A 26,651-nucleotide genomic window follows, 5' to 3' on the forward strand; every position below is an offset into this window, starting at 1 on the left:
TTGTCATCTTGGAGTCCACATGTCCTATTTTACTCTCAGTGAGTCAGGTCTGGCAATATTGCGTTTTCTTTTCCTGAGAGAGGTAAGTAATAAATGAGTTGGCTACTGGTGGGGAAAAAATTGGAGCTGAGAATAAGGGATTGTACTGCAGCTCCAATATGCTTTCTACAACCTCATGGCACAACACCTACCCAGTCAAATAAGGTTAGCAACATTATGAAGTCCACCAAAGAAAATGTCCATCTTCCAAATTCTCAAATGGAAAACCTAATGTTCCATTTTTAAGAATATGAATTGGAAGCAAATGAGCTAGATAACTGTAACTTTGATTTCTTTCAGACTATTCACAATACCTAAGAATCTTAGACAATAAGCTGACACTTCACTTAGAAAAATTGCTGGCTTGTTTCTGAAATGAGCCAACTGTGGTAACCTTATGACTTCTGGTTACATACTGTTCACATTCAGCAATGAGGGGAGGCTCACACAATATGGTAATAATATAAACAAAGGCTTAATGCTTTGTTTTTTAGGCTATGGCAAAATTTTCTCATGTCAGAATGTACCTCTGTCAGAATGGATGTGTCAAAATATTGACTCATCAAATAACTATTCAGACTCAAAGAAATGTTAAGGATCAAAACAAATGAAGTGCTTAATGGGTCTACTGAAAACACAGCCTGAGTCACAGTAGGGTATTCCTCCTCTTTTCCATTCTTTTCTGATCTTTTCTGAGCATATGTGTTTAGGAGAAATTGAATAGTGAAGAGCTTTTAAAAATGTTGTATGGATGGTTTTCCCATATTTACCTGCAAGACTGCATAAGACCAGAAAGGCTCTGAAAGAATCCAGCATCCTTTTTCTCCTTTAGGTAGTCTAGCATTTTCTGCAAGAGAGGCACATTTTAAAAGGAAAAACAATGTAAACTATGCCACAAGTACTGATCCTAATTGTAATGGAGAAATGGCAAGTCCCAGCCACACAGGCCCACTGAGTCAGGTCCAGGGTGGTGGTTCGTTAACTCCGGTAAGCTTCAGTACCCTGTGGAGTTAAACCCTCCATATGCCTGAGCCCCACCCTCTTCTATGGAACCAGAATCCATCAGGGCAGACATTTTATAAAGGCCCACTGGTATTTCTGACAGGGCAGTCTAGTAAATTGTTGCCAATCATAGATTTACTGTTTGAAGTCTCTCCTATTTGGGAACAAGTGCCAGGATTATGATGGAAGAATGCTCCCTGTTACTGTGGTACAACCTCAGCAGCTTGTGCAATGAACTTGGTGCCTGGAACAGGTAATGCACCTAGCTGACAGCTCAGTGTGACTTTGTTTTCCCTGTTGTCTGTAACTGGGAACTTAGAAACTTGACATAATACAAATGTTTGTTTGTTAAATAAAACAGCCTGCAAGAAAGTCAATTGATGGGGTGGTACTGGAAGACAACAGAAAGTGAGTGGTGTCTCTGAAGATAGTAGTTCTTAAGAAATTTGTCTGAGTTGAATTAAAGGCTGGGAAAAATTATATGCAATAATGGATTACATATTTGGGGATTCTCAAAGGCCCTGGGATATAACTCTTAAGAATGCCAAGCTCTTTGAAATAACACTTTCCTGTGCACAGAATTTTTTAGCCAGACCCTGGAGCGCCTGTGTGCTGTCCTTTAATGCATGAGCTTTTACTGGCATTATTCACTGCTATACCCTCTGCCCCTAGAATAGAGCCTTGCCTTAATGTGTAGCCAGCAATCACTAAACAGTTGTTGAATTCATGAAGGAATAATGAACACCAGGTGTGTGGGGTTACAAACTTTACTTAACTGATCAGCCTTCTTGCTCACAGTAAGACAACCAAGTGAACTGGTTGAAACAAAAACTTAAGGCTTAGAGAACCTCCTCTAGAGCATATTTGTGCAAAGAATCATCTAATGATAGAAAAACAAAATGTTTCTCTCTTTGCACCCTGTATAAACCCTTTTTACTAAGTACACATTGTCTGTAGACTCCCAGCCCTGGTTTCATCTGTGTTCTCAGCTATTCTGATATAATTGGCCACTAAGGACAAACACCAGTGAAGGTGATTCTGGGTGGCTCCCTCTGTAGCGGTCAACACCTCTTCCCTGAAGCATGACAGCTGTCACACGGGAACAACCCAGGAAGTCTGTGCTACCTCCCTCGGGGCCCCATTACCTGTTGCACACCAGCATTGCCCCCATTCAGAATGGCGATCCCCAGCTTCAGAGTTTCAACCACCATGGGGCTCATCTCACCTGCCGTGGTGAAAATTCGATTGAATCACCAAGGAAACAGAGGCAAATCATGCCTGTGGGGCTTTATCAGGACTCTTTAATAATGGCTTCATGTCACAGTGTGATATCTCTGGGGCAGTTACAGAGGCCCGTCCTGCAGTCACAGAAATCACCTTTGCTGGCACTTATCATCTGGAGGACCATCTCTGCGGCTCCGCGCTCATGCAAACGCGCTTGCTGGTACAGGGTTTTCTGCTTTTCCATTTCTTTCTCCTGGGGAGAAAAAAACAGGGAAAGATTTGTTTACCCCCAGGGAATTCAGTGTTAAGGTGAGTTGAGAGAGATAATCTTTACTTGCTAAAGGAAGTCAACACACATAATTTCTGATAAAGCAGACTTCTAAAGTTTATTTCCAGATGCTGCTCAGCTTTCCAAAACTGTCTATGCATAATCCACTCATATTTTGACAATGAACTTTTACTTTTTGCACTGGTACACAGTCCATTCCCCTGTGATACTGTAATTATAGGAAGCGATCCCAGATTTAAATGTTTTGTTTTCCATGCTCTGTCATACAGGGACACCTATGGAGTGGTCAGCTGGAGTACATCTGTCTGAATGTAGGAAACCCCATTTACCTAGAATGCTCAGACCACAATTAACAGAGCTGTACCAGATATCGGATACCAGAATTTCGCGTCAAGGCTTTCCAGGACTGTAATTATATTCATTTACTTTTACTGTTGTATATTTTGTCTGTAAAAGAGTACAAATCTATAAACCTAATGTAGTTTTATCTCGGGAGATTCAGGGTCCTGTACTGCCTCAAAATCAAAATGTCAATCAATTACACTTACAGAATAGTATAAAAACTATCCCAGGGTCTGCATTGCTTTGCGTTTTTAAGTGTGGATGCTTGAATCTGTCCGTCTATGGCCCTGTTACTACCGTACTTGGGTAGAAGTAGAAAATTCCTCAAGAACAAACCTGTGGGGCAGTTTGCTGCCTGCCCGCCCGCCTGCCTACCTTTCATTAGGCTGAAAGACAGACAACAGAACCACAGCCAACGGGGTGCCTTGTCATGCCCATTTAGCTGTGGTATCCAGGCTGACTTGTGTGTTCACTACCAGATACACATGGTGGGCGAGCCACACGGCTGATGCTGACGCCCCCCTCTGAAGGCCTCTGTTGGCTTTGGAGGGCAGCACTGTATTCAATCTTGGTGAAAACTTACTTCAAATGTTTTCTCCTTGTCTTCCTCTTCTTCATCCTCCCCACTCTGACAACTCTGGATTCCATGGAGCAGGGAAAGGAGGAGACAAATGAAAGGAAACCCTGATAAACAAGACCGTTCTACTGTGAGGGGCAGGGGACAGGACGTAATTCTCAGGACCTCAGTGCTTTGTAAAACCAAGAACATTTGACCACTGCGGGGGCAACATTCTACTCTGAACGCTATCCCTGCAGCCACCAAGGGGTTCAGACATGAGAAATGGGAACACTGAGATCATACAGTCAGTGGGGCCCTATCTGGCTTAACCGTACACCTGAATTCTTCTACCTAGTAAAGTACTGGTGTAAATGCAGAGACAGGAGTTCAGGGAGCTGTCCCTTTCTAAACAAGAACCAGGTGCTTGGCAATGAGATCAGAGACACCTAGGAAGTGAATCCTAAAGTGCCCCTTCACATCGTGACAGTATAGCTGGTAGGGAATGGGTGCTATCAACATGGCCCCTTTCTGCCTAATGGGAAGGTTTTCCATTTGACAAAGAGAAGTTCCCTTAACCAGCCAGCATTCCAGAGGCCACCATCCTTCTAGCTGACATGAAAACATCACTCTGCCTCTTTCAGAACACTAGGATCTCCACCTCATTTCTAAGCCTGTTTCCAAATGTACTGAACTTCTTTTGCCTACAGATACTTTCAAACCGTTGGACACGTTCTGAACATTGACTGAAAACACGAGGATAGTCTGTAGGCCCGAGCCCCATTTAGTCGGCTTAGAACTGCCATGTGAACCCAGACACTAGCACCCAGCATTTCTGCAGAGCTTTAAGGTTTCCTTAGGGATGGTGGAGTGGTTTACTAATGTCACGCACGTGAACTGTGCAATGTCTGGAGCCCAGGCCATGACTGAGTCCTAGGCCCATGGCTCAAGCACGTCAGTTTCTGTGTGCCTGAAGAGGCTTAAGGGACAATAGAAAAACTGAAATAATGGGCAGAAAGCCCAGGTGTACCTTAGCCATCATGCTGGAATAGGAGGTGTACAAAGGGTCATCTTCTAATTTGCTGGAAAGAATGGAGGAAATATTTAGCAGGCTACTTTTGGGACCCAGAAGAAAAGATTAAGAGCCATAGAAATCTTAAATTAACTAGTGAGTTAATTTGAACCTCGCCCTCCCCCCTCCTCCCTGATCCTTTGAAACCACTCTGAAAATCGGAATCAGCATTGGCTTGATGTGGAATTTAGGGATGAAGGTGACAGTATCAGGCTGCTTAACCTTCAGACCCAGTGTACGGCATTATGATGAGAGGGCTGTGGCTTATGGGTTTCCCAAGACGTTTGATGGCCATCAATAAATAGGGCAGCAAGGAGGGCTGCTCAAACCTGGCATCCCCCTTCCTGGCACTCCCATCTGTGAGGGGAAGGTTTGGGGTGGATACCATGCCTGGTGCCTGGGAGAAGCAGGGTGCACAGGGGGTGCTGACCTCCTCTCCATGAGAGCATTGCGGCTAAAATAGAGAATGATTTGATGAAGTGGGTCTGGCTGCCTTTCCGTCTCCTCCTCCTCCTCCTCTTCCACCTTGGGGGATTTCTACACAAACCAACACAGACAGCTTTTAGGCATGGGTTTCGGTACATGCCGCCCAACTGCATGCGAACAAAGAGAAGGTAAAGCGCAAGGCACGGAGCGCACTGGGCTAAAAGCACCAAGGGAAACCACTGTGTCATATATTTATTTCAGGACAGAAGCCCTGAGGATGTGAGGTTGCACATATAAGTGTACATTTTTTTTAAGCCAATCAAAGAAACATTCCAATTTTAGGTTAAAATGAAATGAAGGAAAGAGCAAAAGCCTAACCCCAGGGGAGGAGCTACAGACCCCGACCAGCAGAACTCTCGTGCAAGCTCTGGGCACCCAAGGTCAGGAGGGGGGCCCTGGACAGCCACCGAGAGGCTGGACTTCTCGCCTGATACCTGACATTTCTGTTGGAGAGCTGGGCTGGGAATTGGGATGGGGCAAGAGTTACAAAGCACTGGGGCCACTGGGGGTCTACTACTAGTCTAGACTCAACTCCGCCAAACACCTCTTTCCTGCTGATTCTAAAAATCTTTTCCTGCGAAATGCCATTTTGGAACTGCAAGCCTTACAGTTCTTCCTTTTATCAAGTCTTTTCTTTATTTCCTTTTACAGAAAAGGGAATAGCAGTTGATGCCAGAGGTAAAAGTGCATTTTGTGGCAGTGGCCAAGCCAGCAGGGTGACCCATTTTCAGTAAACTGGTGAGAACCACATAAGTTGTGTGAGGACTTCAGAGGTGGAGGGTGAAATGCTGCTGTCAACTTCATATTAATCAGGAAACAAAAACCAAGGAATAGCTTTCCTCACTGACAGGAATAGAGGAAAAGGATGAATGGCACGAAGACAAATGGAAGGAAAATGGGGGAGAAAGATTAAGAGAAAAAAAGAGGGGAGAAGAAAAAGAAACAGGGAGCTAGGGAAATAGAGAGAAAGAAATGTGGCAAGTGTGCATATGAGAAACCAGGGCAAAACTAATGGAGAGAGTAAGGGGTAAGAAAAAAGAAAAATGGGAGAAATAAGGAGAAACAGCAAAAAGAACCACAGGCTGGCCAAAGGGTAAAAGAACCATAAGGTTGGCTTATTTTCTTTCTGAATCAGGATGAGGTTCTGTGGTGCCTCTGCAATAAGCTTTTCCCCTGGGTATGTTTTTTCAGTAGTTTTAGGGCATGAAGTCTGTTAGAGACAGGGCATGACCAATTTTCAGAAGGGCCAGATACAGAGATGAGAGATGCAGGCAGGGGGTTTATATGTACCTTACCCAAAGCAAAGCTACGGACCAGAAATGCAGGGCCTTGGCGAGGGCGGGGGACTTCCTGCAGCTGCTGGTGCTCACAAGTTAACTTAGCATGACCTTGCCGTGGCATGGCTGTGCATCCCGAGCAATATTAGTTGTTGATAATGAGAATGATCACACTATTAGCACCCCCAAGAGAAATTTATCCTCTGGCTCTTATGGCCATTAGCAGGGCCTCCCCTGGTAATTTATACAGTTAGTTCCTTTCAAATTTATATGCTCCAGTCTTTGTGAATCTTTAACTGTTATAATGCACACATATGAATAAACAAAGAAATTCATTCACACCCATATCTACTCCCAGATGATTCAGTACTTACAGCCAAATCCTGTACTAGTTTCTCTTCAAAGGAATACTCCTCTTTTTCTATCCAAAATCTCTGATAGCCATGGAGGAAGAGGTTAATAGAGCGGTGCCTGAGCGGAAGGGGTGAGAGTGAGGTCAAGAGGGATCCATGGGGACACCGTGTTTTAGTTGGGGTGGTTAACGGTTAGTAAGCAGGACAGACTTTTGTACAATTCTTATCTTCTGATTGGTCAGGGTAGCCACGGGCACACCGTAAGTGTTAAACTCAAAGAAACCAGAACCTTCCAACGTAGCAGTTCCTGAATGTCTGAAACACCTGCTGAATGAACTAACTAATTGGTTAGCAGAAGACCTGGCAGTAACCTACAGTCCTGTTCAAGTCTCATGGGGTCTTTATCATATTTCCCCTCTCATGAGAAATAATTCACTGGGCCAAGGAACAATACTGAAGTGCTTGCATACTACAGTGATTTGGTTATTCTTATGGCCCATCAAATCCAATCAAATCATGCTGATGGTGAGTGTGGTATGAGACACACCAAAAAGAGCAAAGCATGGGTGCTTGTCAGCGCCTCCAAGGAATCACAGCGGTGAGGTGCTCCAGCTTTTACTCAGGAAGCTAGGGCTACTTAGGAAGACTGCCGCTCCTTGACACACATTCTGTGGGCCTCGTGGAGTCTAGCAGTGGCCCTGGTACCTGGGAGCGCTGAATGATAGGCACGAGTCACTCACTCCCTGTAAGCCAGGATTGAGAATGTTGGCTACTGAAGAGTAGTTAAGTGGTTCCCAAATGCGAGGACAGTGGTGAGGAGGGAAGGAGAGAGAAGGGTAGGGAAGGTCAAGACCAGAGTCATCGAGATGTGGTCATGTTTCTGGTAGAACTTAGTCCTTGTGGTCACTGTTCCAATTCTGACCAATCAGAGTTCCTTTAAAAATTGTACAAATTCATGTTTTTATGGTAATGTTAAATCATGGTCAGGAAAGGAGGAGTGTGCAGAGAATGAGCACAGGTTACATTACCATTAAAATGGATATAAGCCTGTCATACTGAGTTTTTTCATTAAACTGTTCCAGCCAAACCAGTTGAAAGGTGCTCAGGAAGAAATTGTTAATTTTGTGTCTGGAGAAAAGCATACAGGTTTTCTTTTAAAAACCAACAACACAGAAACAGTTTCCCCATAATAAAACAAATCCCTTTAGCCCATTAGTTTGGAAGACTCCATGCAGTTTAGATCACAAGATGGAGAAAAGGAATGGTTTCCCCTATCAGTTTCTTAGTTTTTATTGCTGTTTGAAATCTACTTATACTCCTTGATGTTGGGGAGGAGCCCAGGGTAACCCCTCTAAATAGCTAGGTTTGTGGGCTGGTGGCCAAACTGCATCACAGACATAGTGAATCCCTGGACTTACTATTACCCAAGCAGGGGTAGAGCTGCTGAAGGAGCAGCCAAAAAAAGGAAGGAACTAACATTTTCGGTGGATTTAGAAAAAAATAGATGCTTGTTTTTGGAGATGTAATTTCTGCTTAGCTGGCTCTAGAGGCATGTGCTTGGAGCTGAGCCCTTCTGAAGGCCCTATTAGCACCACATCAGGCATGAATCTTTACCAGAGGGAAAAGTGGATGCTTTCTGATGTTTACCACATCTAGAACACATCTATGCATTTTTGCTTTTTCTAGTGGGCTATAAATTTAACTTTTCTGCAGCTTTCATGCCCATGACTATCTGACTTGATTTCTCAACTTTTTACTCATGAATTCTACTTGATTCTTGCGGCACCTCATCCTGTTCCAAAGACAGTAGTCTGTTTTCTTGAGAGACCTGTAGGAGCAGGTGTGGTTCTCAGCAGCCATGATTCCTCCCCATGTTCAAAGAGCCTAACCAGGAAAGCTCAGTTAGCCAGTTGGCTTGGGACAGAGTTACAGGACACACTGGACAAACAACAGCCAAGATGCACAATTTCAGGCAAGGAAAATGTCAAGCATAAGTATAGTCTTTTATCCATATTCCCAAAAAACACACTTATTTACATGGGATTCAGAGACTTATCCAGTTTATTTTCCTGACCAACTGAGGATATTCCTATTGACTTGAAAATTGATGAAGCAGAGGCTGAAATTCAATTGCTGGCTTTGTTTATTGATCATATTGATCACACACCTGAGTTTACAGACCCTGCAATCAGTCTGAGGAGGGGAATGCCATCAGATCACCAGTGACACTGAGTCGGTCTCAGAGGCTAGCACCAGCCCAGGTGCACTACAACTCTGCCTCATGTTGACACCACACATGTGTTCACATACATACCAGGAAAACCTTCACATATTTCTGTCTTCAGAATGTAGACTAGCTACACAGACAAGGGCAGCATGCCCGTGGCAGGCCTCTGAGGACATCTCTACCTAGTGCCCTTCCTTCACCTTACAGGCAAATAACTTTACTGTGCTAAAGGACTCTCAAGCTACATTTCTATACCTGCTGGGGAAACACAGTGATTCTAATGGTACCCAAGTGCCTGAGTATAGAAATATTGTTTTATCTGCTGATGGAATTTGGGATAAAGTGTTTTAGAAAACAGTACCCTCTTTCTAGGGTGCCTTTATATCCTCAGTAAAAATAAGAGCTTCTATAAGTTTACTGGGCTGACCTTAAGGTGTAAAATGGTGAGATAAATGGCGGGCATGGAATGCTAGGTTTTCAGTTTTATGCTTACCTGGATTGCCTTAGCAGGCCATCACACTATATGCAGACAGTAATGGCTCCTTGGTTGAAGAACTCCAGTTTCTACCCCTTGGACCATGAGTGTCAGGACCAGAATAGCATGGCTGTGGGGGGATACCTTAATTCTCATCACTGGCTCACATGTCAGGAGAAAATGACAGAATACTTGCCTGGGCAGGTTGTAGAGAGGGGCCATCCTGAAACAGGCTACCACTGCCCGTTTCCGCTGTTTTGACAGCAGTTTATGCCAGACCGCCTTCTTGGACCTCAAAGGCTGTTCCACCTGAGAAGAAATCACAAGGGTAGGTATACACCAGGCTGATTTGGTGGCAGAAGGTATTACTTGCAGCCCAGACTTCTCAACCCCAGAAGAATTTTGATTTCTCAAATGTAGTCAGCAAACGGTACACAGCAATAAGATGAGATTGTAGAGGTCTTAGGTCTAATTCTTTCTCCCAGATGCTTTTGGCCATTTATTTCTTAATAGCAGCTTTACAAATGGCTGGGGACTTGAATAGGTCATGTTGACTTAATGGCAAAAATTTGTGAAAAAAACTGGGCAGGGAAAACTTGAGGAGTCTGTTACTCTGAGGCACCATAATAACACTTGGGGAAGAGCTGGGATGATCCTTGCTCCTTGTTTTCTCTCTTATGAGGGTACTGTAACTAAGAGCTGAGAGTGGAGAGGAGCTTTTTCTTGTCTAGGGTAGTCTTGCTTTCTCAATCCTCAAGGTAGATGCCCCTTACCTGTTCCAGGTGGAAGACAGCTGCTGAAATTCTCTGCACACGTTCTACTGTCTTTTCTGGATTGGAAGGTTCTTCACTCTTCAAAACATCTTTGTAGAGGTTCAGCTGCCACTTTACAGCTGGGTCATCAGACTGAATATTGAAATAGACACACGTGATGAGTAATCTCCTGTACCTCTTATACCAAAAAAGCCTTTTACTCCTAGCATGGTTTCAGTCATCAAGACTCTTCTGTTACTCCCCCTCTCTCATTTCTCAATTATAACACTCATTTTATCATTCAAACACTTTTGATGCTATATAGGAACTTCTCATTCTAGCCTGTATGTCTCTTAACTTTCGTCATATTTGCCATCCCTTTTACTCCCTGTACTGCATTCTAATTTCCTTAAAGCAATCTTCCAATTCATAAATTCTTTTTTTAGCTGTATCTAACCTATTTTTTAACCTATAACATGGATTTTTTTATTTCAACAACTATTTTTAATTTTTTTGTAATCACTATGAGGTCTTTATCAATCCCATCTCTCCTATCCTTTAAAACAAAATCTGAGTATTGTTTGGCCTCTATCTATGGATTCTATTGCTACCTTTATCTTTTTAAATATTTCAACTATACTTATTTTTAAATCTCTTTCTGTAGTTGCTCAGGCTTGAATTCTTCCCTTTGTTGCAGTTTCTTTACTGACTCTCTAATGGTGGTGGATTCCCTCCCTACCTTCCCTCCTTCTTTCCTTCTTCCTATGTGAGCTTGTCTTCAGTTTTATTTACTGGCATCAGTATTCTAGAGGGTAGAAACTTTCCACGTGGTTTCATGGTTGTCTCTGCAGGAGATTCATGGGTTTTACTAGTTCAAGGCTAATTTTATGTATTTCATGCTTTGCATTTGTGCAGAACAGTGTAATTAGGCTACCACACTCCTTTTAGGATTACTAAAAACCCCAGGTCCCAAGGTACATATGGGCCAGATAGCTCTACAAGTTTCACAATTACATCAACTTCTCATTGCTATGAATTAGAGTGTCTTCTTTTTTCTGGCACTTGGTATTTCTTCTTACTGCTTTATATGTAGTATATTTTTTCTACCATTCCTATATATTTGGGATAGAAAGGAGAGGCTATTTGTGTTAACCTAATCCCCAATTTAGGGCCAAATGTATATGAGGAAAGAATTATTCAGATTCACAGGCCTGCAAAAATCTCAAATAGTCTTTAATTCAAAATTTGTCTCTATTTTTTGGGGGTGGGGAGAATTATACCGACTCAAATACAGTTACTTTGTTTTCAAATCTCTAAATCATGAGGTGCTAAAACTTCACCTAGGTGTCCACTTCACTGTTTAACAAGCCTCACAGTCAGTAAATTCTGAGACCTAATCTAAATCCCCTGCTAAGGCTAGATGTTGACACAGTGGTAGGTGGGAAGACATTCTTTATTAAACACCTCTTTATATCCTCCTTGTAATAGCAAAGGAAAGAACAAATTAAGGGCAAGAAAACAAAAAATTAAGGGCAGAAAGCTAGTCATACCAATTAAACACAAGTATTCTGAGATTGTTTTTAGAACATATTTAAAAAAACAAGAGTAAACTAAGAGGGAGGATGGCAGCCTGTGCGAGCACTCAGTCTTCCTGCCGCCTCACCTTTCCTTGCAAGTGCAAGTTATTCCTCAGATGCACCTTCACCTCTTCATCTGTATCCCTCTGTGGAGAAAGATGGGGACTTTTGTTTCTGGAGATTACTATTCAAATGTAAAGTAGGGGAAGGGAAGTATGGTCAGCCAATGGGCAGTTTTGCTAGGATCTTTGTTACAAGAACAAAAAAAGAGAAATTACAGAGACTTATCCCAAAGGGCACATGCTCTCAAGACAAGGGTATGTTGCCTCTGTGCACAGTGGTTTCTGCTCATCTGCCCCCCACCCCGGGAAGGAGGAGCTACCCCTCAGGGGCTGACACCTATGGCCACGACCTGTGTGACCTGCTCAGCCAGAGCTGCTAGGTGACTCACATAGCTGTATCGCGATTTTGCGAGGGAGATCAGCTCCTGATCGCCGGGGGTGCACATATTCAATCCAATGGGCAACATTTTCTTGAGTGCAGCCACGATGAGGGAGGTCTGGATGGAATACAAGTCTCCCCTCCGCTTTGTCTTCTTCCTTTCCTGGTCCTGTCCTCCAGACTAGGAAAGGAGGTTGAAATAAACAGAAGGGCTCAGTGATTCTGAGAAAGGAACTGCCTCACCTTGGAGGCAGCTTGCCTCCTGTGGCCCTGTCAGTACAGGTGGGCTTTACTACACTTCAAAGGACGGTCAAAGGAGTGTGTTAAAGACCACCAGGGGGCCATAACAGACCGGCCTTGACCCTGCTCCCTCTCCTTGTGCACATGCTCATAGAACCACGGAACCGGACACACACCACAGACGCCTATGGTCTTTGCTCACTCATTTCTGGGCCAAATGAACAAATACACTGGTGTTTCTCCAGAAGAATGATTTGATAATGGACAAAACGACTCCAGAGAAGCACTGAGAATCCCGATGCCGGGGTGCCGGTGAACATGTGGAGAAACGTCTGCCACAGAAAGACCGCTCTGCTGCCAGGGCTGAAGCTAGTGTTTTGGAGCACCGGCATTCCACGCAACCTCTGCCTCCATGCAGTGCAAAGTCTCACTGGAAAGGGGACAGCCCAGAGTAGGGCGCTTTGCGATCTGGTTGGGGGGAGAGCTGGGGGGAATGCTGAAGAGAACAGAACTCCCCGAGTCCACGGGAGTCCCCGCCGCACTTTTGCTCACACCTCCTCATCCCTTTGGGGGCGCTCATCCAGTGAGGCAGAAGGTTTCAGAGAAGAGTCCAGTGCACGGGCCGGGTCAACCAACAGAGGACCCTCATTGTCCCTGCATGTGGCGGGTGGGGGTGGCCTCAAGGAGGCAAGGCACTGCAGTGATCCGACTTTCATGCAAATCTGCAAGAGCAAAGCTGCGCACATGGCACCTCACTCGCGGGCCTCTGCCGCAGCTGTGAGGGCACCAGCTGGAATGGGCGGGCGGGCGGCAGCCTGCTGCGGAGAGTGAAGTCACCGCCTGGGACTGAGGGAGAAGTGGTGCTCACCACAGCTCTGCTTTATGAGGTGCTGGCAGGGTACCTGCAGAAACAGTGGCCGTGCTGGGGCTTACGGTGACACACACGGGGCTCTGGGGTGGGGGGAGGCCAGATGCCTTTCCCGGAACCAGCATGTAGGACCTGACACCCTGGGCAGGAGCACAGCTCATTTTATGAGGGACTGGCTTTCTGAGAGAGGATGGAGTGCCTGAATTAACACTGCCTTGGAACTGATCTCTTTGAATTACTTCCCAAAGTGTGAAAGAGGTTCATTATCATTAATGGACACTCTTAAAATGGATCCGATGTCCTTCACCCAGGAGGTGGCGCCTTAGGGTGGTTACGGCACAGAAACCCCAGTCTGGCCAAACGCTCGCTGTTCTAAGCGCCCCTGGCTGCAGATGCCTTGTGCCCCGTGCTCCAAAATAGCAGGTCAGACCCAGTGATGGCAGTGAGAAATGTGTCCGGGGAAGTGACAGGCCATGGGGAGGCAGCTTCCTGTGTTCCAGAACACAGTGGGAAGTGAAGGCTGGTCCACATAGAGACCGCGAGCGCTTTGACTCCTGTTTACTGACCGCTTGTGAGATTCCTCTCATGTTCTACCATCTTGTACAGAATGCCAAAGGTTGCGCCAAAGAAAACCTCATTTATAGTCTAAACTGTCCTTGAAAATGCCTTGAATGATCCATAAAGGATAGGAACTGGTTTTGTGTATATAAACTACAAGGTATCTTGAACATAAATGTAAAAGATCATTAGTAACATGCAGTATACAATCAAGTAAACATGCAGAATGTAACAGTAGATTTGATACACAAATTAAAGAATTTCTTCCTCACTATTGTATTGGCCAATCTCATGCTGTTCTAACTATAAATGCTGCATATATGAGGTGACTCCAATATGCCTACCACTTACATAAGACATTTCTCATCTGTCCAACAACTGAGATACAAACAAGTCAGTTCTACAAATGAGAACACAATGCTCAGGGAAGTGATTTTTCCAAAGCACAGAGCAGCCAAGTGTCTGAACCAACATCCAGACCCATGTCTGCCTGGCCATGGCTCCCTTTTTCCCGTCCCACTATGAGCTGCACATGCCCTGTCTCAGCCACATGCTTTAAGGCAGAGAGACACGTGGCAGTAGACACACATTAATGAACAGAGAGAAAAATTTCCAAGTAATAACCTGTATTAACAGCTACAAACTGTTCCAGGGTTTATTCCACCATATGCACATTTTATGCAAAAATTTATGGTTATTTGCCAATTTCAAATCCTATAGTTAAGTCCTTGGGAAGCTCTCTGACACACGGGAGCCTTGTTCAAGAGGCAGAAACTAAAGAGTGAAAGGGCCGGGACCACTGCCAGCTAATAAGATTCTGACCCCGTGTGGCAGAGAAGAGAGTGACTCTCCCTGGCGCTCAGGCCATGTCAGCGTCCCTATCTCTGTTCACTGTGCTGGCTGCAGAGTGGGCAGCTGGGGGAGGGGGCAGAGATAGCAAGGAGACCTTGGGTAGGGCGAGGCTTGGCTGGCTTCCCCAGCTTCCCCATTCCAAGGGTGGGTAGGCCTACATTCACTCTTTGACAGGCAGTTGTCTTCCCTGGAGCAGGCCTGGGGGACCTCCAGGTGGGAAAATCCATTCTGTACCACCCCCGTGGTGATCACAGTGCAGAGGGTGGCCAGAGCCTGGCAACTCTAATACTAGGACAGAAAAGACACATCATGCATTTGACCTGTACCTTTACTTGCATGGCCTGTGTGGAAAGACAAAAGAAAAGAAACAAGGAGAAGAGTCAGTCAGTAAAAGCAGGGGTCCACAGCATAAGGTACCACATGTTAGTCATAGGTTGTTAGCCCCTGCTTCTCAGCAAACACAACAGAAACTACTGGAAGCCAGTTGAGCACGGCAGGAAGAGCAAGTAGGGGTTTAGGAGGTTAATGAAGGTTAATTTGGTCAGAAAGACTTACACCCAGTGCACCCCACGGGGGAGGCCATCTCAGAGACCAGCCTTCCAGAGTGTGACCTTCAGACCCTGGAAGTCTTCAGATCTGGCCACCCACACGACTCTTTAGATCTAAGCCTTTCCCTCCCACTTCTCTCCTTTCCCCTGGGTGGGCTGCTGACAGTCTGTCATGTAAACAAAGACCCCAATTCCTTCCTTCCTTTCACCCACCACATTATCATCTCCAGGAGGTCTGTGGTTACAAAAAGAGAAGGGAGGGAGAACAGAGCTAAGTGGCAATATGTGTACTTCCACTAAACAAAAGTTTGCTAAAAAAAAAAAGAACTCTAGGAATATCCAAGGTGATTCAAGATTATCCTGTAGCCTAGAGGATGGAGCACCTCCCTTCTTGTGCTGTGACCTTTAACTATACCTTGGGTCAGAGGCTCCTACACACTACAGGTTCTAATTTCATTGTTTTTTTCACATATTCCTAAGATCAGGTAACTCAATGCATTTCCCTAATGATGGAAATGCCTTTTTTTTTTGAGTTTCCCAAAACTTTATTTTCCGAAAAGAAATTTCTGAATTCTTATACCTTCAGAATAATTTCATTTCCCCACATTTATCACAAGTACTTATGCTTAAACAGGTGATTTTGTGTGTGAACTTAAGGAAAAACCCTCAGAGAAGGACACTTGACATGGTGAGTGGGGCATCCCACTGAGACAGCCCAGGGACAGGCTTCTGTATGAGGGCGATCCCGCCCACGTGACGTTCTTACCCCCACTGACAGGGTGAGGGAAGTAAACCCAAGCCAACCCAAAGGAGACATGAGAGAGGAAGGGGGATTTGTGGAAGCCAGTCTGAGAATGAGAAAATGAGAGAGAGAGCATGCAAGAAGGAAGGAGGGCAGGGGGAGATGGGAGGGGAGGTGGAGGAGGGAGGGAGAGAGGGGGAGATAGAGAGACGGAGAAAGGCAGAGGGGGGAAAGGTGGGGAGAAAGGGGAGGGAGGGGCAGAGGGAGAGAGGGCGCTCGAGCTGCACCAGTGCCAGAGCAAAGGGGATAGAAATACAAGTGAATAAAGGCTGGGGGGTGGGGGTGGGGAGGGCAGGAAGGAGAGAGAGGGAGTGCCAGGGGAGCCTGGGGGAAGAGGCAAACCCTTGCGTGCAGTTCTGAATGCCCTCAGCAAACTTAAAGGTCTCCTCTAACTGCCCTGTCCTTTCTCATTACTTTGACGTCACACTGATGGGGTGCGTGGCTTTCAACAAGGAGGCACTCTAATATTTCTCCCATTGCAACTCTTTTATTATTTATAATCTTGATCAAGGAACTGGCATTTCTTGGGCTATACATGTTCTAACTTAACGTTCCCCTCCGAGGTAGCTGCTGCCATTTTTCCAGAAATCAAAACAAATTTCAAAACAGAACAAAAACACTTGCTCAGCTTAGTCACATTTAGCCTAACATATATTTGCAGACTGGTGTAATATAAACAAAACACACAATGAGCTCTCTAAAGAGTCTGCTTCAGTGGCCGGAGGAACAACACACAGTTGAACCAGCCTTCAATTAATGAAGTACGCATTGCATACTTTTTTGTGTGGGCCACTGTATATTCCCCCCACTGCTTCCTTTCCATTCGTAATGGCATGTGTAGTGTGTGGGCACGTAGCATTCCAGTACACTTATCTCTGCAATGGCCATCACATGCACTGAGGCTAATTTCCTTTATACATCACCAGGATTCAATTAAGAGTGGAGATAAAAGCAAGCACAGGTAGCGGGTGACCATTCGGATCAGGTAGTAGAGAGACCATCTAATTTCAGGGAGGCAAAGGCAATGCGGATTTAACTGATAATAGGGAAGAACTCCACCTCTCTTCCTCTCTGTATGTAGTTCTACATCCAAACAGTGCCAGAAATGGCTGCGAGTTACTGTTTATTGGAGGCATGGTATCTCTCTGCCTGAAATAATGCACTACATTTATCTTTATCCTAGAGATACAGTTGAAAACTGACTTTTAAACAAAGCATCCCAGTAGGGCCGGGAGGAGTCAGGTAGTAAGCTCCAGCCCATTTTACAGATTGGTAAATTGGGGCCCAGAAGAGTTAAGTGAATGATGCAAGGCCATGCTCGTAGTCAAAGACTGGGCTAAGGGTGGGACTTAGCTTCCCTCCAGTCTTGAGTCCTATTTAACTACTATACTTTGTGTCTCAACTGAGGTAACACGAACAATCTGTTTGTTACCCTGAGGAGCATGGCAAATGCTGTTAAACATCTAGGTCAAGTCCTCTCGTGTCCCTTACACTGTAACTTGGAATCCTTCCCATGTAGCTCAGAAAAAATTGGCATACAATCTCAATGGAAGTGAAATGAAAGCATTTGCTCGTGTAGACTAATCTTACCAACAGGGAATATGCACAGATTCTGAATATGACCATCCTCTGACAAGACACACATAACCTCTTCCTCATTCAGTGATGTGAATGAACAAAACTTCAGGTTAGTTTGTTAGTAGGTTAGTTTTGAAATGTCATTCTCTGTCACCTTGCCTCTTCCCAAGTGTAAACCCAAGGACCCTGAGCATCCGCTCATTAGCAGGCGTTGAGGTATCTGCCATTTCTGCTCACTTGCTCCAAATCCTTAGAGCAGAATCATCCCATTGCTTTGCTGCTGTCTGCTGGCAACAGCAATGGCTGGTAACCAGCTCAGGCCTGAGCCAATATGTATCCGCCCCAAACTGAGGGCAGCGTGGGATCTGCCTGACTTTCTGTAGGTGGATGAGGTCAAAGGAGAGCCTCCTGATGGCTATAAGATGGCTTGTAAAAAGAGGGAACTCAAGATAAATTTCCAGGGATCAGGACTCTGAAAAATCCTATCTTGGGTACCTCACACGAGCAGGTGTGTTTGCCAAAAGTTGAGTGAAAAATGAATTTGGAAAATCATATAAAAATTACCTAAAGCACAAAAAGATCCATCCTAAGTAAAGTTTCTTTGCAGCAAAGATTCCTCTTGAATGTGAACATACATTTCTGATCTACTTTGTGGGCAGACTACTTATCAAACCTTATTAAGCAGAGTGTACCAGATTCTAAACTCTAAGAGCCAATTTTTGGATGCTGGGAGAAGTGTTGGGATTAACAGAGCTATAAGATGGAGGGGTTGGCAAGTTCAGAGTGACCGCAGCTGACCAGAGCTGGCCACGCCTGGTGATGCTTCGGGAGCTGAGGTTCTCACATTTGTTGTCATACCAGCCCCATTTGCAGCTCTACACATACACAGCTCTTCCATCCCTAGTGCTGCTTGGAAAGATGCTACAGGCTTTGCTATAAACCCATGATTGTCATCTTTCCAGAACTGAGTCTCACTTCTAAGGGGTCCCCATGCAGACTCCACCTGCATGTTCCTCAAAGGCACCAATGAGAGAGATGCACATCTCAGGTATCACATGTCGCTTATACTTGACATATACAGTCAACCCTCACTGAGGCACACTTCTCAAGGGAACAGAGTCAACGGTAAGCCATAACAGCTGGTAACAAACATCACATTTAGGTAAACCTTGCTTTTGTACATACATCTGAAGGAGTGTGTCTGAGAATTCTCTCCTATCAAAACAGCAAAGCCTCACTGTGCAGAGTTGACTCAGAAGGACCTGGGAGGCCAATTCCCCCCACTGTGCTCCTATTACACTCTTCCCTATACGTTACTCTTTTTTTCAGACAGATGTCCGGTATGCCCTCTTTCAAACATCACCTGCAGGGAAATGAACAAATGTTTGTATTTCTGAATGCAACTCCCATGGAAAATAAACAGAGGCATTAAGAGGTCAGCACAACTGAAATAAAACAGCTATCAGATGTTTCAGATAGGAGGAAAACAGGTATACCGTAAGAATATGTGCTAATGACATCTTCAGAGCAAGGTCATTTCCCCATAGCTAATCAAAAGGTGACTCTAGGCAAGTATATTTTGTAGCTTTACTACACTGGAAGTACTTCTATTTTAAAATAACTAATGGCAGCTTTTGTTTTTAGGAGACCTCTGGAATGCCTTAGCCAATTCTTGAAACTTACACTTTTTGACATACAAGCAACTATTTAGCCATAAAATGTGATGACCATGCTAATTCAAGAGCAGTTTCTTCCAGCTCATTCTCAAAGAAACAACAGTAGTGACTGTTGGTTTTTGTGGCCTGACTGAAACGCAGTTAGAGGTAATCCCTTCATACATCCTAAATACATAATTTAGGTCAAGGCTGAAGAGTCTTAGGAACTGATTTCTAAGGACTTACTTTTGACATCTTGCTTTTGCTGTCTCCAGTTAAAAATGCCAGATTATTAATTTCATTCTGAATCACAAAATTTTGCTCTTCCCTCTTGAAGTTCTAAATGGGGGAAAATAAAAAAGTGCATATTGTAAGAAAACTTTCTGAGGTCTGTACCTTTCACAGCTGTGTCTAAATAGAAGGCCTGCATGTGTTCTTACGTGAGATTTACACCACAGGATGAAGACCTCTGCCACCATGCGGAAGAGCTGGTCAGAATCAGCGTCAGGGTTTTTGAGCCAGTTAGATCTGTGTTGAGAAGTAAATGAAGATGCATTTGAAATTCAGTAATGAGTAAAATAGTCATACTCTAAAAATTAGAGTGACACTGGATGCACATATTTAGCCTGATAAAACTGCTTTCCCACATGAAGGCAATCTTCTGAGACCCTAATTACCTAATTATTAACACACGCCTTACATGCTTACAGTGTTAATTGTAGATGTTTTTCAAGGATCTAAAGTAATCATTTCTATTTTACCAAAGGATTCAAAGATGATCTTAGCAAACAGATGTTAGAAATTAACATTTTAAAATTGTCAAAGGTAGGTCTGAGGAGGCGATCAGGATGCTCTCTAAGCTCTGGGACAGGCCTTCTTAAGTCCGTAAGCCTAGCAAGACCGGGAGAGTCTTGGCCACTGTACCTAATATTGTCATGGACTTGTCACCATCAAGCCTCTGAAATGTGAAGCACTCTGTAAACAGTTCAGGCCTCATTGCTTTTCCTTTCAAAGCCAGTTTTTTGAATGAAATTTGTAAGACAATATGTTTTTCCTGCTATTTGAAGTGTATGGGCAGAGAGTGAACATCTCCTATGCCTTAGGAAGGGGTCTGGAAATTCCCTATAAATGGCATTACTCTGTTTTATTTTCAAAACAAGGCCAGGTTAAGATATTTCACGGTGGCAGCAAGGAGGTTAAATTGGAGTAGAATTCAGTCATTTCTTACAAGTTGCCTTGTCCCTGAGTATCTTACACATTGGAATTACGGTCTATTTTGAAAGGGCTAAGATGAGTTGCCATTTTCAAATACCCGCATGGAGTGACACAGTACAAGTTAAATTGTCTATCATCTTTCTTATGTTAAAGAAAACTTTGGCTCTCACAAATGGTCTGAAAAACCCAATGTCCCCTGATGCATGTAGGGTAAACCTATCAAAAGCCAGGTCCCTAAGCCCTGGGACATCAGACATAACTCCTTGGGCAGCCTGTGCCTCCTGCCCAATCGTGGAGAGCACCTGGCAAAGGAAGAAGGTGAGACTCATGAGGCCAGGACCGCCTTTGAGTCCCTCCTTCACCCCTCAATTCCTTACTGCCCTGAGTTCCTGCCTCATGGACATTGATTGTTGTCTCATCTTTCTTGTTTTCTACCTCAACTAGTCTCTCCTTTAAATGGTCGAAACTATAGGTTGTCTTACCCAATATTCATTCTCCTCTTCCTCCTTAGGAACAAAGCCCTGTTTTATTCAGGGTGGCATTGTGTCCTGCTAAAGATCACATTGCTCAGCCTCCTAGAGGTATAGTCATTAACTAAGCTCTGATCAATGAGATGCAAGTGGAAGTTGTAGGATGTGCCTTCTGGAAAAGCTGACTGAAAAAAAAGAGATCAGATAGCTGAAGGTGCCTTTTGGTCTTCCGCATTGCCTTCATGTCTCACCTGGAACAAAAATATAACAGCCGAACTCTAATTGGCATATTGCTTCATAAAATAACTTCCAAGACGGAAGCCAGTGTTAAGGATGGAAAGACAAAGGAATGAGGGTCATTAGTGAGGAGCAATCATACTGGCCCTGGACTGGATATCTCTGAACTTGTTTTATGGGTGAGGTTTAAGTTCTAATGTCTTTACACCACTGAAATCGGGTATCCATTACTAAGCAGCCAAATGCAATCCAAACTGAGGTTTGAGACTGGTAATGCTTTTTGATTTCTTTCATATTGATTTTTCAGGAGTGCTTTTTTTCAGGGTCAAGTGTCAAGTTTTATCAGAACTGCCAGCTGTTCATTCTTCAGTATTTTGGTTTAAATGAGCTCTGCAGATTTGCACTATGCAGTGAGTGGGAAGAGGTGAGGAGTCACATCCTACCCTGCCAAGGAAAATACAGCCACAGGGAGCATGAGCAGTGGACACACTGAGAACAAAATCTTGAGTAAACATGTCCTCAGAGAAAGAACATGGTTCTGACACCTTTGCCTTCATACGGGAATGCAGTTTCAGCCAAAGAGTTTTGTTTTCAATACCCTTCTTCTAGGATGTGAATCTTTATTCTTTATCTCTAGTAATGTCTGTTCTTTGGGTTCAGAGTGGTGGGTGTGAATAAAGAATGTCTCATTCACTGTTTTCCCCAGGCACACAAACTCTCTGTACCTCTCTCAAACCAGATTAAGATGGTATTTGTAGGACAACAGAAGATCCCCAGTCTGTCTTTCCTGTTTGCCCATATTCTTTCTACCACAAAGTGATGCAATCAGGCTAATATCCTTGCTCCCAGTCTCCCACAGAATTCAGCTCTCTCTCAATATCAGACATCCTTTGGGAGGTACTTGACCAATCTGTGGTTTTCTTTTATCATCTGCATGGCCAAAACACAGTTGGGAAAAGCAAGGCTGTAGGTGGGGATAAAGCCTGGGTTTAGAGGTAATGATCTGTGGGGGTGATGGCCGAGGCAACCCAAGTGGATGAAGTTACTGAGCATATTAACAGGAAACCATAAGTGCGAGAATAAAATTCTGGATGATGGCACATGTAAGGAGAGCCAGACTTGCATTTTCAAAATGACAAGTTACTGGGTTTTCAAAGAAAGTGAGGCCAGCTAACATGCTCTAAAAGAAAGCAAAGCCATACTTTGTGTCCCCGGCCAGGTTGTCTGACTTAGGGGAAGAGCTCATCTCAGCCTTGCTCCTGAGCCTCCTGTGGGAGACAGTCTGAGGCTGTCCGCACACAGATCCACTCAGATTGCCTTCAGCAGTTTGACAGGTGAGCTTTCACCAAGTATCACACTATTTAAAGTTGTTCACATCTATCTTCTGAGTGTTCCTGATTTCCAGCAAGGAAGCTGAGAATCCATTGCCCCATGCACAGAGGTTTGTTTAACCTATGCTGACTTACATCTCCTGACAGGAGGAGACAGGGGATGATTTGCCCTGCTTTGATCACACCACACCTGGAGTTCTTGCTCACTTTGGGTCAGCTTCAGGCTGAACACTGACCAACAGAAGATTCTCTTCCAAAGAGTGCTCCAGATGGGGAAGAAACTCGACACACTGCCGTGACAGGGCTGACGAAAGTACAAAGGTTTAATATGATGCGGCAGAACGGTGAGGTGGACAGGACGAGAGGGTCCGCTTCAGTATTTAAAGAGCTGCTGCAAGAGAGGCTGGAGTAGCTCTGTGTAGCTCTAAAGAGCCAAGTCACAGCAGATGGGGAGTTACAGATCTGAGCTCAAAGAGGTCCCAACTGTCTGCAACTCGAATGGGAGTGCAGGCACGGCTGGGGTGTATGTCTCATCTATTAATGTAGTGGAAAATCCAAGGCAGGAAACGCTCTGCTCAGAAAACATTTAGAGGTGAGATGAGGTGGTCTCTAATATTCTTGCCAATCCACAACCCCATAATTCCAAGCTAGCTAACTCTTTTGGGTAAAGAAAGGACCTGAAGACCCACACGTAGGAAGGAAGTATCTCTAAGCAAGGCTCAGATGGCCACAATGCTCCTGGTGTTCAGGAAAGAATTAATTGAGAAGTGGGGATGAATGAATCAATGATGATCTCAAAGACTCTCTGACATTGCCATTTTTAGCAACTGTCAAACACTGTGTAAGGGGAACACATTCCATCTTGAGTCTTGATCGTCAATAGTGACAAATGCAATTAAGAGCTATTCCAGGAGCAACCTTACTCTAGTTCCATTTTTGTTTTTAACTTAAACCCTGACAAATTCCTTCTCTACACTGCTAACATAATTATCTTATGAGAATGACTAAAATGATGACCTGCAAAAGCAGTTTGAGAAAGTGAGTAAAATTTCTCATAGATAGGGAAGAGAATATACCTATCTTTGTGTGTGTGTGTTTGTAAGGTATTTATTTTGAAATGCTAAATATAAGTAGTCAAATTATTTTAAATAAGTACAATTTAACTAATAAAATAAATGCTAAAATGGGCATACCCAGACTTGTTCCCTGCCCATGACAGAATGGCGCACTACTCAAAAAGTTAGCAACGTTCCCCCAAATATTCCTAAGTCCTTTCAATGTCTACAATGGGTATTTTAAAACTAATCTTACTAAAATTTATATTTTAGGTCTTTAAACTCTACCAGGATGTGGTGTAATAAAAATATGTAGTTGGTCTTTGCCCTCCCCTGGGCCAACAGTCCTTCTCCCCTTGCCTGTTCGTGGACATTAGCCTTCCTGCCTTCATCTTCCTCAGTGCCCAGCTTCGATTCTGTGGTCTGGTGACCACTCCCCAGCTCTGCCTCCATGGCCCAGGTCATGACTGGAGCACTGTGAGCCCCCAGCTGGCCTCCTCACTGCCATCCTCACCACAGAGTGCAGACTGTGACTCAGACCTCATCACAGATTAGTTCAAAACCACCACCGCCTTCTCATTTCATGAGTGGAAGCCAGAGCCTCCAGAGCGGCCTCCCAGGCCCTGTACTCCGGACCCCATGCTGCCCCCAGACACCCCCAACTGCGCTCCTGCCTCACTCTTCTCCGGCTGCACCGGCCCCTCCTTGGGCTCCCTGGCACTTCACAAACATACCCCTTCTCAGGGCTGGCACCAGATGTTCCCTCTTCCTGCAACAGTTTCCCCAGGCTGTGTGGTTCCTGACCTCAAATCCTCAGATTTTTGGCTCAAATGCTATCTTCTCAGTGACATTCCATTTAAGTATATGTAAGTATGTAAGTACTCACTCTGTCTATTGTCAGTGCACCCTGTTCTGCTGTCAGAAAGAAAGGTCCTTAGGCCAGCCATCTTTCTCTTGTTCACTTCTGTCCCCCAATGCCTAGAACAGAGTCTGACACACTGTCGGTAATATCTGTTGAATGGGAGTGTGACAGAACAGCCAGGGGCCAAAGTGGGTCACTGCTGTCCCTGACGACCACCCCTCACCTGCAGCAGCCTGTGAGGATGGAAGGGATGGCTATGCCGCTGACCACAGATCACTGGCCAAGAGCTGAGCTGCCCGGAGGTCCCGCACCGAGGACGGGTGTTGGGCTGGTGGTGGCGGCTGTGACTCCTCTCTCACCTGCAATACAACCCAGCCCTGTCTTCCCATCCTGCGGACAGGCTGCCCGGGGCTCCTGCATACCTGTTGTTGTCCACGTAGCGGATCAGCATGGGGTAGAAGGCATAGAGGTCTCTGCAGAGGACTGCGAACTCATCCAAGATGAGGAGCTCGGCCTCCTGAGTGTCCCCTTTGGTGTCGGCTTTCAGCTGCTCCTCCTCCTGCACAGTTTTGACGGCCTTTTTTTTCAGCTTCTCCAGGGTTGGGATGAAGTGGCTTCTCAGCAGGTCAGGCCTGGCTTTGCTGATGATAGGCTGGGCGTACACTGTGTTTGCAAACAAAGGGTCTCCTCTCATTTCACACATTATGACAATTGATAAAAGGAAAGAAGTGACACGGAGGTGAGGCTGTGATCATCCATCAGCTCAGCACAGCCCTGTCCCATGCTCCTTTCCTTAATCTTCCACCGGGTGCTTCCCTCTTGTGCAGCCACAGTCAGGGGGATGGAGCTGCAGAACAAGGCCCCCACTCCTGTGCTGCTCCTCTAGGCCGCCCCTGGGCTCCTCATGCATGCATGGCATCCGACATACTATCCTGAACTGTTTTATATCACATTCATGTTGGTTTTGGTTCACTAATAAGATTATAAACTCCTCGAAGGAAGCCTTTTGTTCATAATAACCAGCTCGGTGCTGAGCCAAGAGTAAGGAACTCAGTACTATGCTTTCTGGATCTACAGGAAAATCTGTTGTTAAATTAACTCAAGCACAGAGAACTGCCACCCTGCTGCCTGGCAGCTCCTCTGGGACCTGAGGAAGGCAGACAAACGATTATCTGCTGTAATGAACTGAGAGAATGGCTGGGGTGGCCACTAGGAGTCAAAGAGCAGAAACAAGCAATCAGGGAGACCTGGGGCTAGGATTCTGGCCCTCTTAAAGAGAAAGAGAAAACCTACATGTCTTATCCTATTTCTTAAGCAGAATTTTATCACATTGGTCCAATTAATAATGAAGATCAGAATCAGAGAATGATAAAAAAAAAACAGTAAAATGAAATTAGTAAGAGTCCTGAACCACTGACTGTGTACATTGAGTATTTTGTGTATTTCAAAGTTTCTTTACTTGGGTGAGGGGGGCACTTGAATTGGAAGCAGCCTATAGACCAGCATTTTTCCTTTCAAATCTCACAATGCCTTATTTTTTACTTTTATAAAAAAGACCATTTTAGAAAGAAAGGTGAAGGCAGCTCTGTGCTGAGATGCATTAAGCAAGAAGTAGAAACGGGGCACTATGACGGCTCGCATTTCACTGCCCGCCCCCTCCCCACCCCCTGCCTCGCTGAGTACACTGCTGCTTCAGAACTGGAATCAGAATGGCTATTTCAGATGTGGGTGATTGTGGGTTACCACTTAAAATTTTTTACTTTATTTCAGCCCCAGGAAGTAAGTGCCACATTAAGCACCAATTCATTGCAGAGACAGGAAGCCGACAGGAGCTTTTCTCCTTTGGTCCTGCTGAGGAATATCTACTCAAATGTCCTGAATGGTAAATACCTACAGTTGGGCCAAAGCTCCTGTTGACCTAAAGCCACTATTTCATGGTCCAGGAGATTATACGGGTAAAACTATGGTGGGGTGGTCTGTCTGAACTGTGGGCCCATCAAAGGTGATCACTTCGCCTTACTCTCTCCTCTGACACTGCTTTGACACACAGGACACTAAACAGTATGGTTTCCTGACTATTGACAGCATGGTTATTCATTTCTAACACCTTCCTTCTTTGAGGTTGTTTCAGGAACAGAAAATCAGCTAACAACATTTATTAAGAGCCTACTGCCTGTAAGTTCTAGAAGAACATCAAAAAAAAAGAGAGAACTAAAACGCAAAGGGATGCTGCTGGGAACCTAAATGAGAGAGTGCCTTAGAAAGAGT

At 44.8% G+C, this 26,651-nt stretch overlaps 2 protein-coding genes across 12 annotated transcripts in view; one reads left to right on the plus strand and one right to left on the minus strand.

The window, feature by feature from the left end:
- Positions 1-19,532, plus strand: part of AVEN (apoptosis and caspase activation inhibitor) — a 246,445-nt gene extending 226,913 nt beyond the window's left edge. The window contains exon 6 of the transcript XR_005025244.2: positions 19,203-19,532. The gene's annotated coding sequence lies outside the window, so the exon portion shown is untranslated. The remainder of the gene's footprint in view (positions 1-19,202) is intronic.
- RYR3 (ryanodine receptor 3) overlaps positions 1-26,651 on the minus strand; it is a 515,713-nt gene that overhangs the window by 41,780 nt on the left and 447,282 nt on the right. For 7 of the 11 annotated variants that reach the window (XR_008992553.1, XR_008992552.1, XM_057488647.1 and 4 more), the window contains exons 67-80: positions 24,806-25,046; positions 19,654-19,741; positions 19,460-19,552; positions 12,123-12,293; positions 11,758-11,817; positions 10,116-10,247; positions 9,539-9,651; positions 6,662-6,758; positions 4,955-5,061; positions 4,483-4,534; positions 3,480-3,533; positions 2,419-2,518; positions 2,187-2,266; positions 810-886 (exon numbers count right to left, since the gene is read on the minus strand). Coding sequence is in view for 9 of the 11 variants with exons in the window: in XM_057488647.1 (XP_057344630.1) it covers positions 810-886; positions 2,187-2,266; positions 2,419-2,518; positions 3,480-3,533; positions 4,483-4,534; positions 4,955-5,061; positions 6,662-6,758; positions 9,539-9,651; positions 10,116-10,247; positions 11,758-11,817; positions 12,123-12,293; positions 19,460-19,552; positions 19,654-19,741; positions 24,806-25,046 (1,465 nt within the window). In the remaining 2 variants the exon portion in view is untranslated. Of the gene's footprint in view, positions 1-809; positions 887-2,186; positions 2,267-2,418; positions 2,519-3,479; positions 3,534-4,482; positions 4,535-4,954; positions 5,062-6,661; positions 6,759-7,668; positions 7,769-9,538; positions 9,652-10,115; positions 10,248-11,757; positions 11,818-12,122; positions 12,294-19,459; positions 19,553-19,653; positions 19,742-24,805; positions 25,047-26,651 lie in introns of all 11 variants that reach the window. The other 4 variants (XM_036887600.2, XM_057488653.1, XM_057488652.1 and 1 more) reach the window with 1 other exon arrangement.

This window comes from Manis pentadactyla, chromosome 11 (genome assembly GCF_030020395.1).
Source record: "Manis pentadactyla isolate mManPen7 chromosome 11, mManPen7.hap1, whole genome shotgun sequence".
Taxonomy (NCBI): Eukaryota; Metazoa; Chordata; class Mammalia; order Pholidota; family Manidae; genus Manis; species Manis pentadactyla.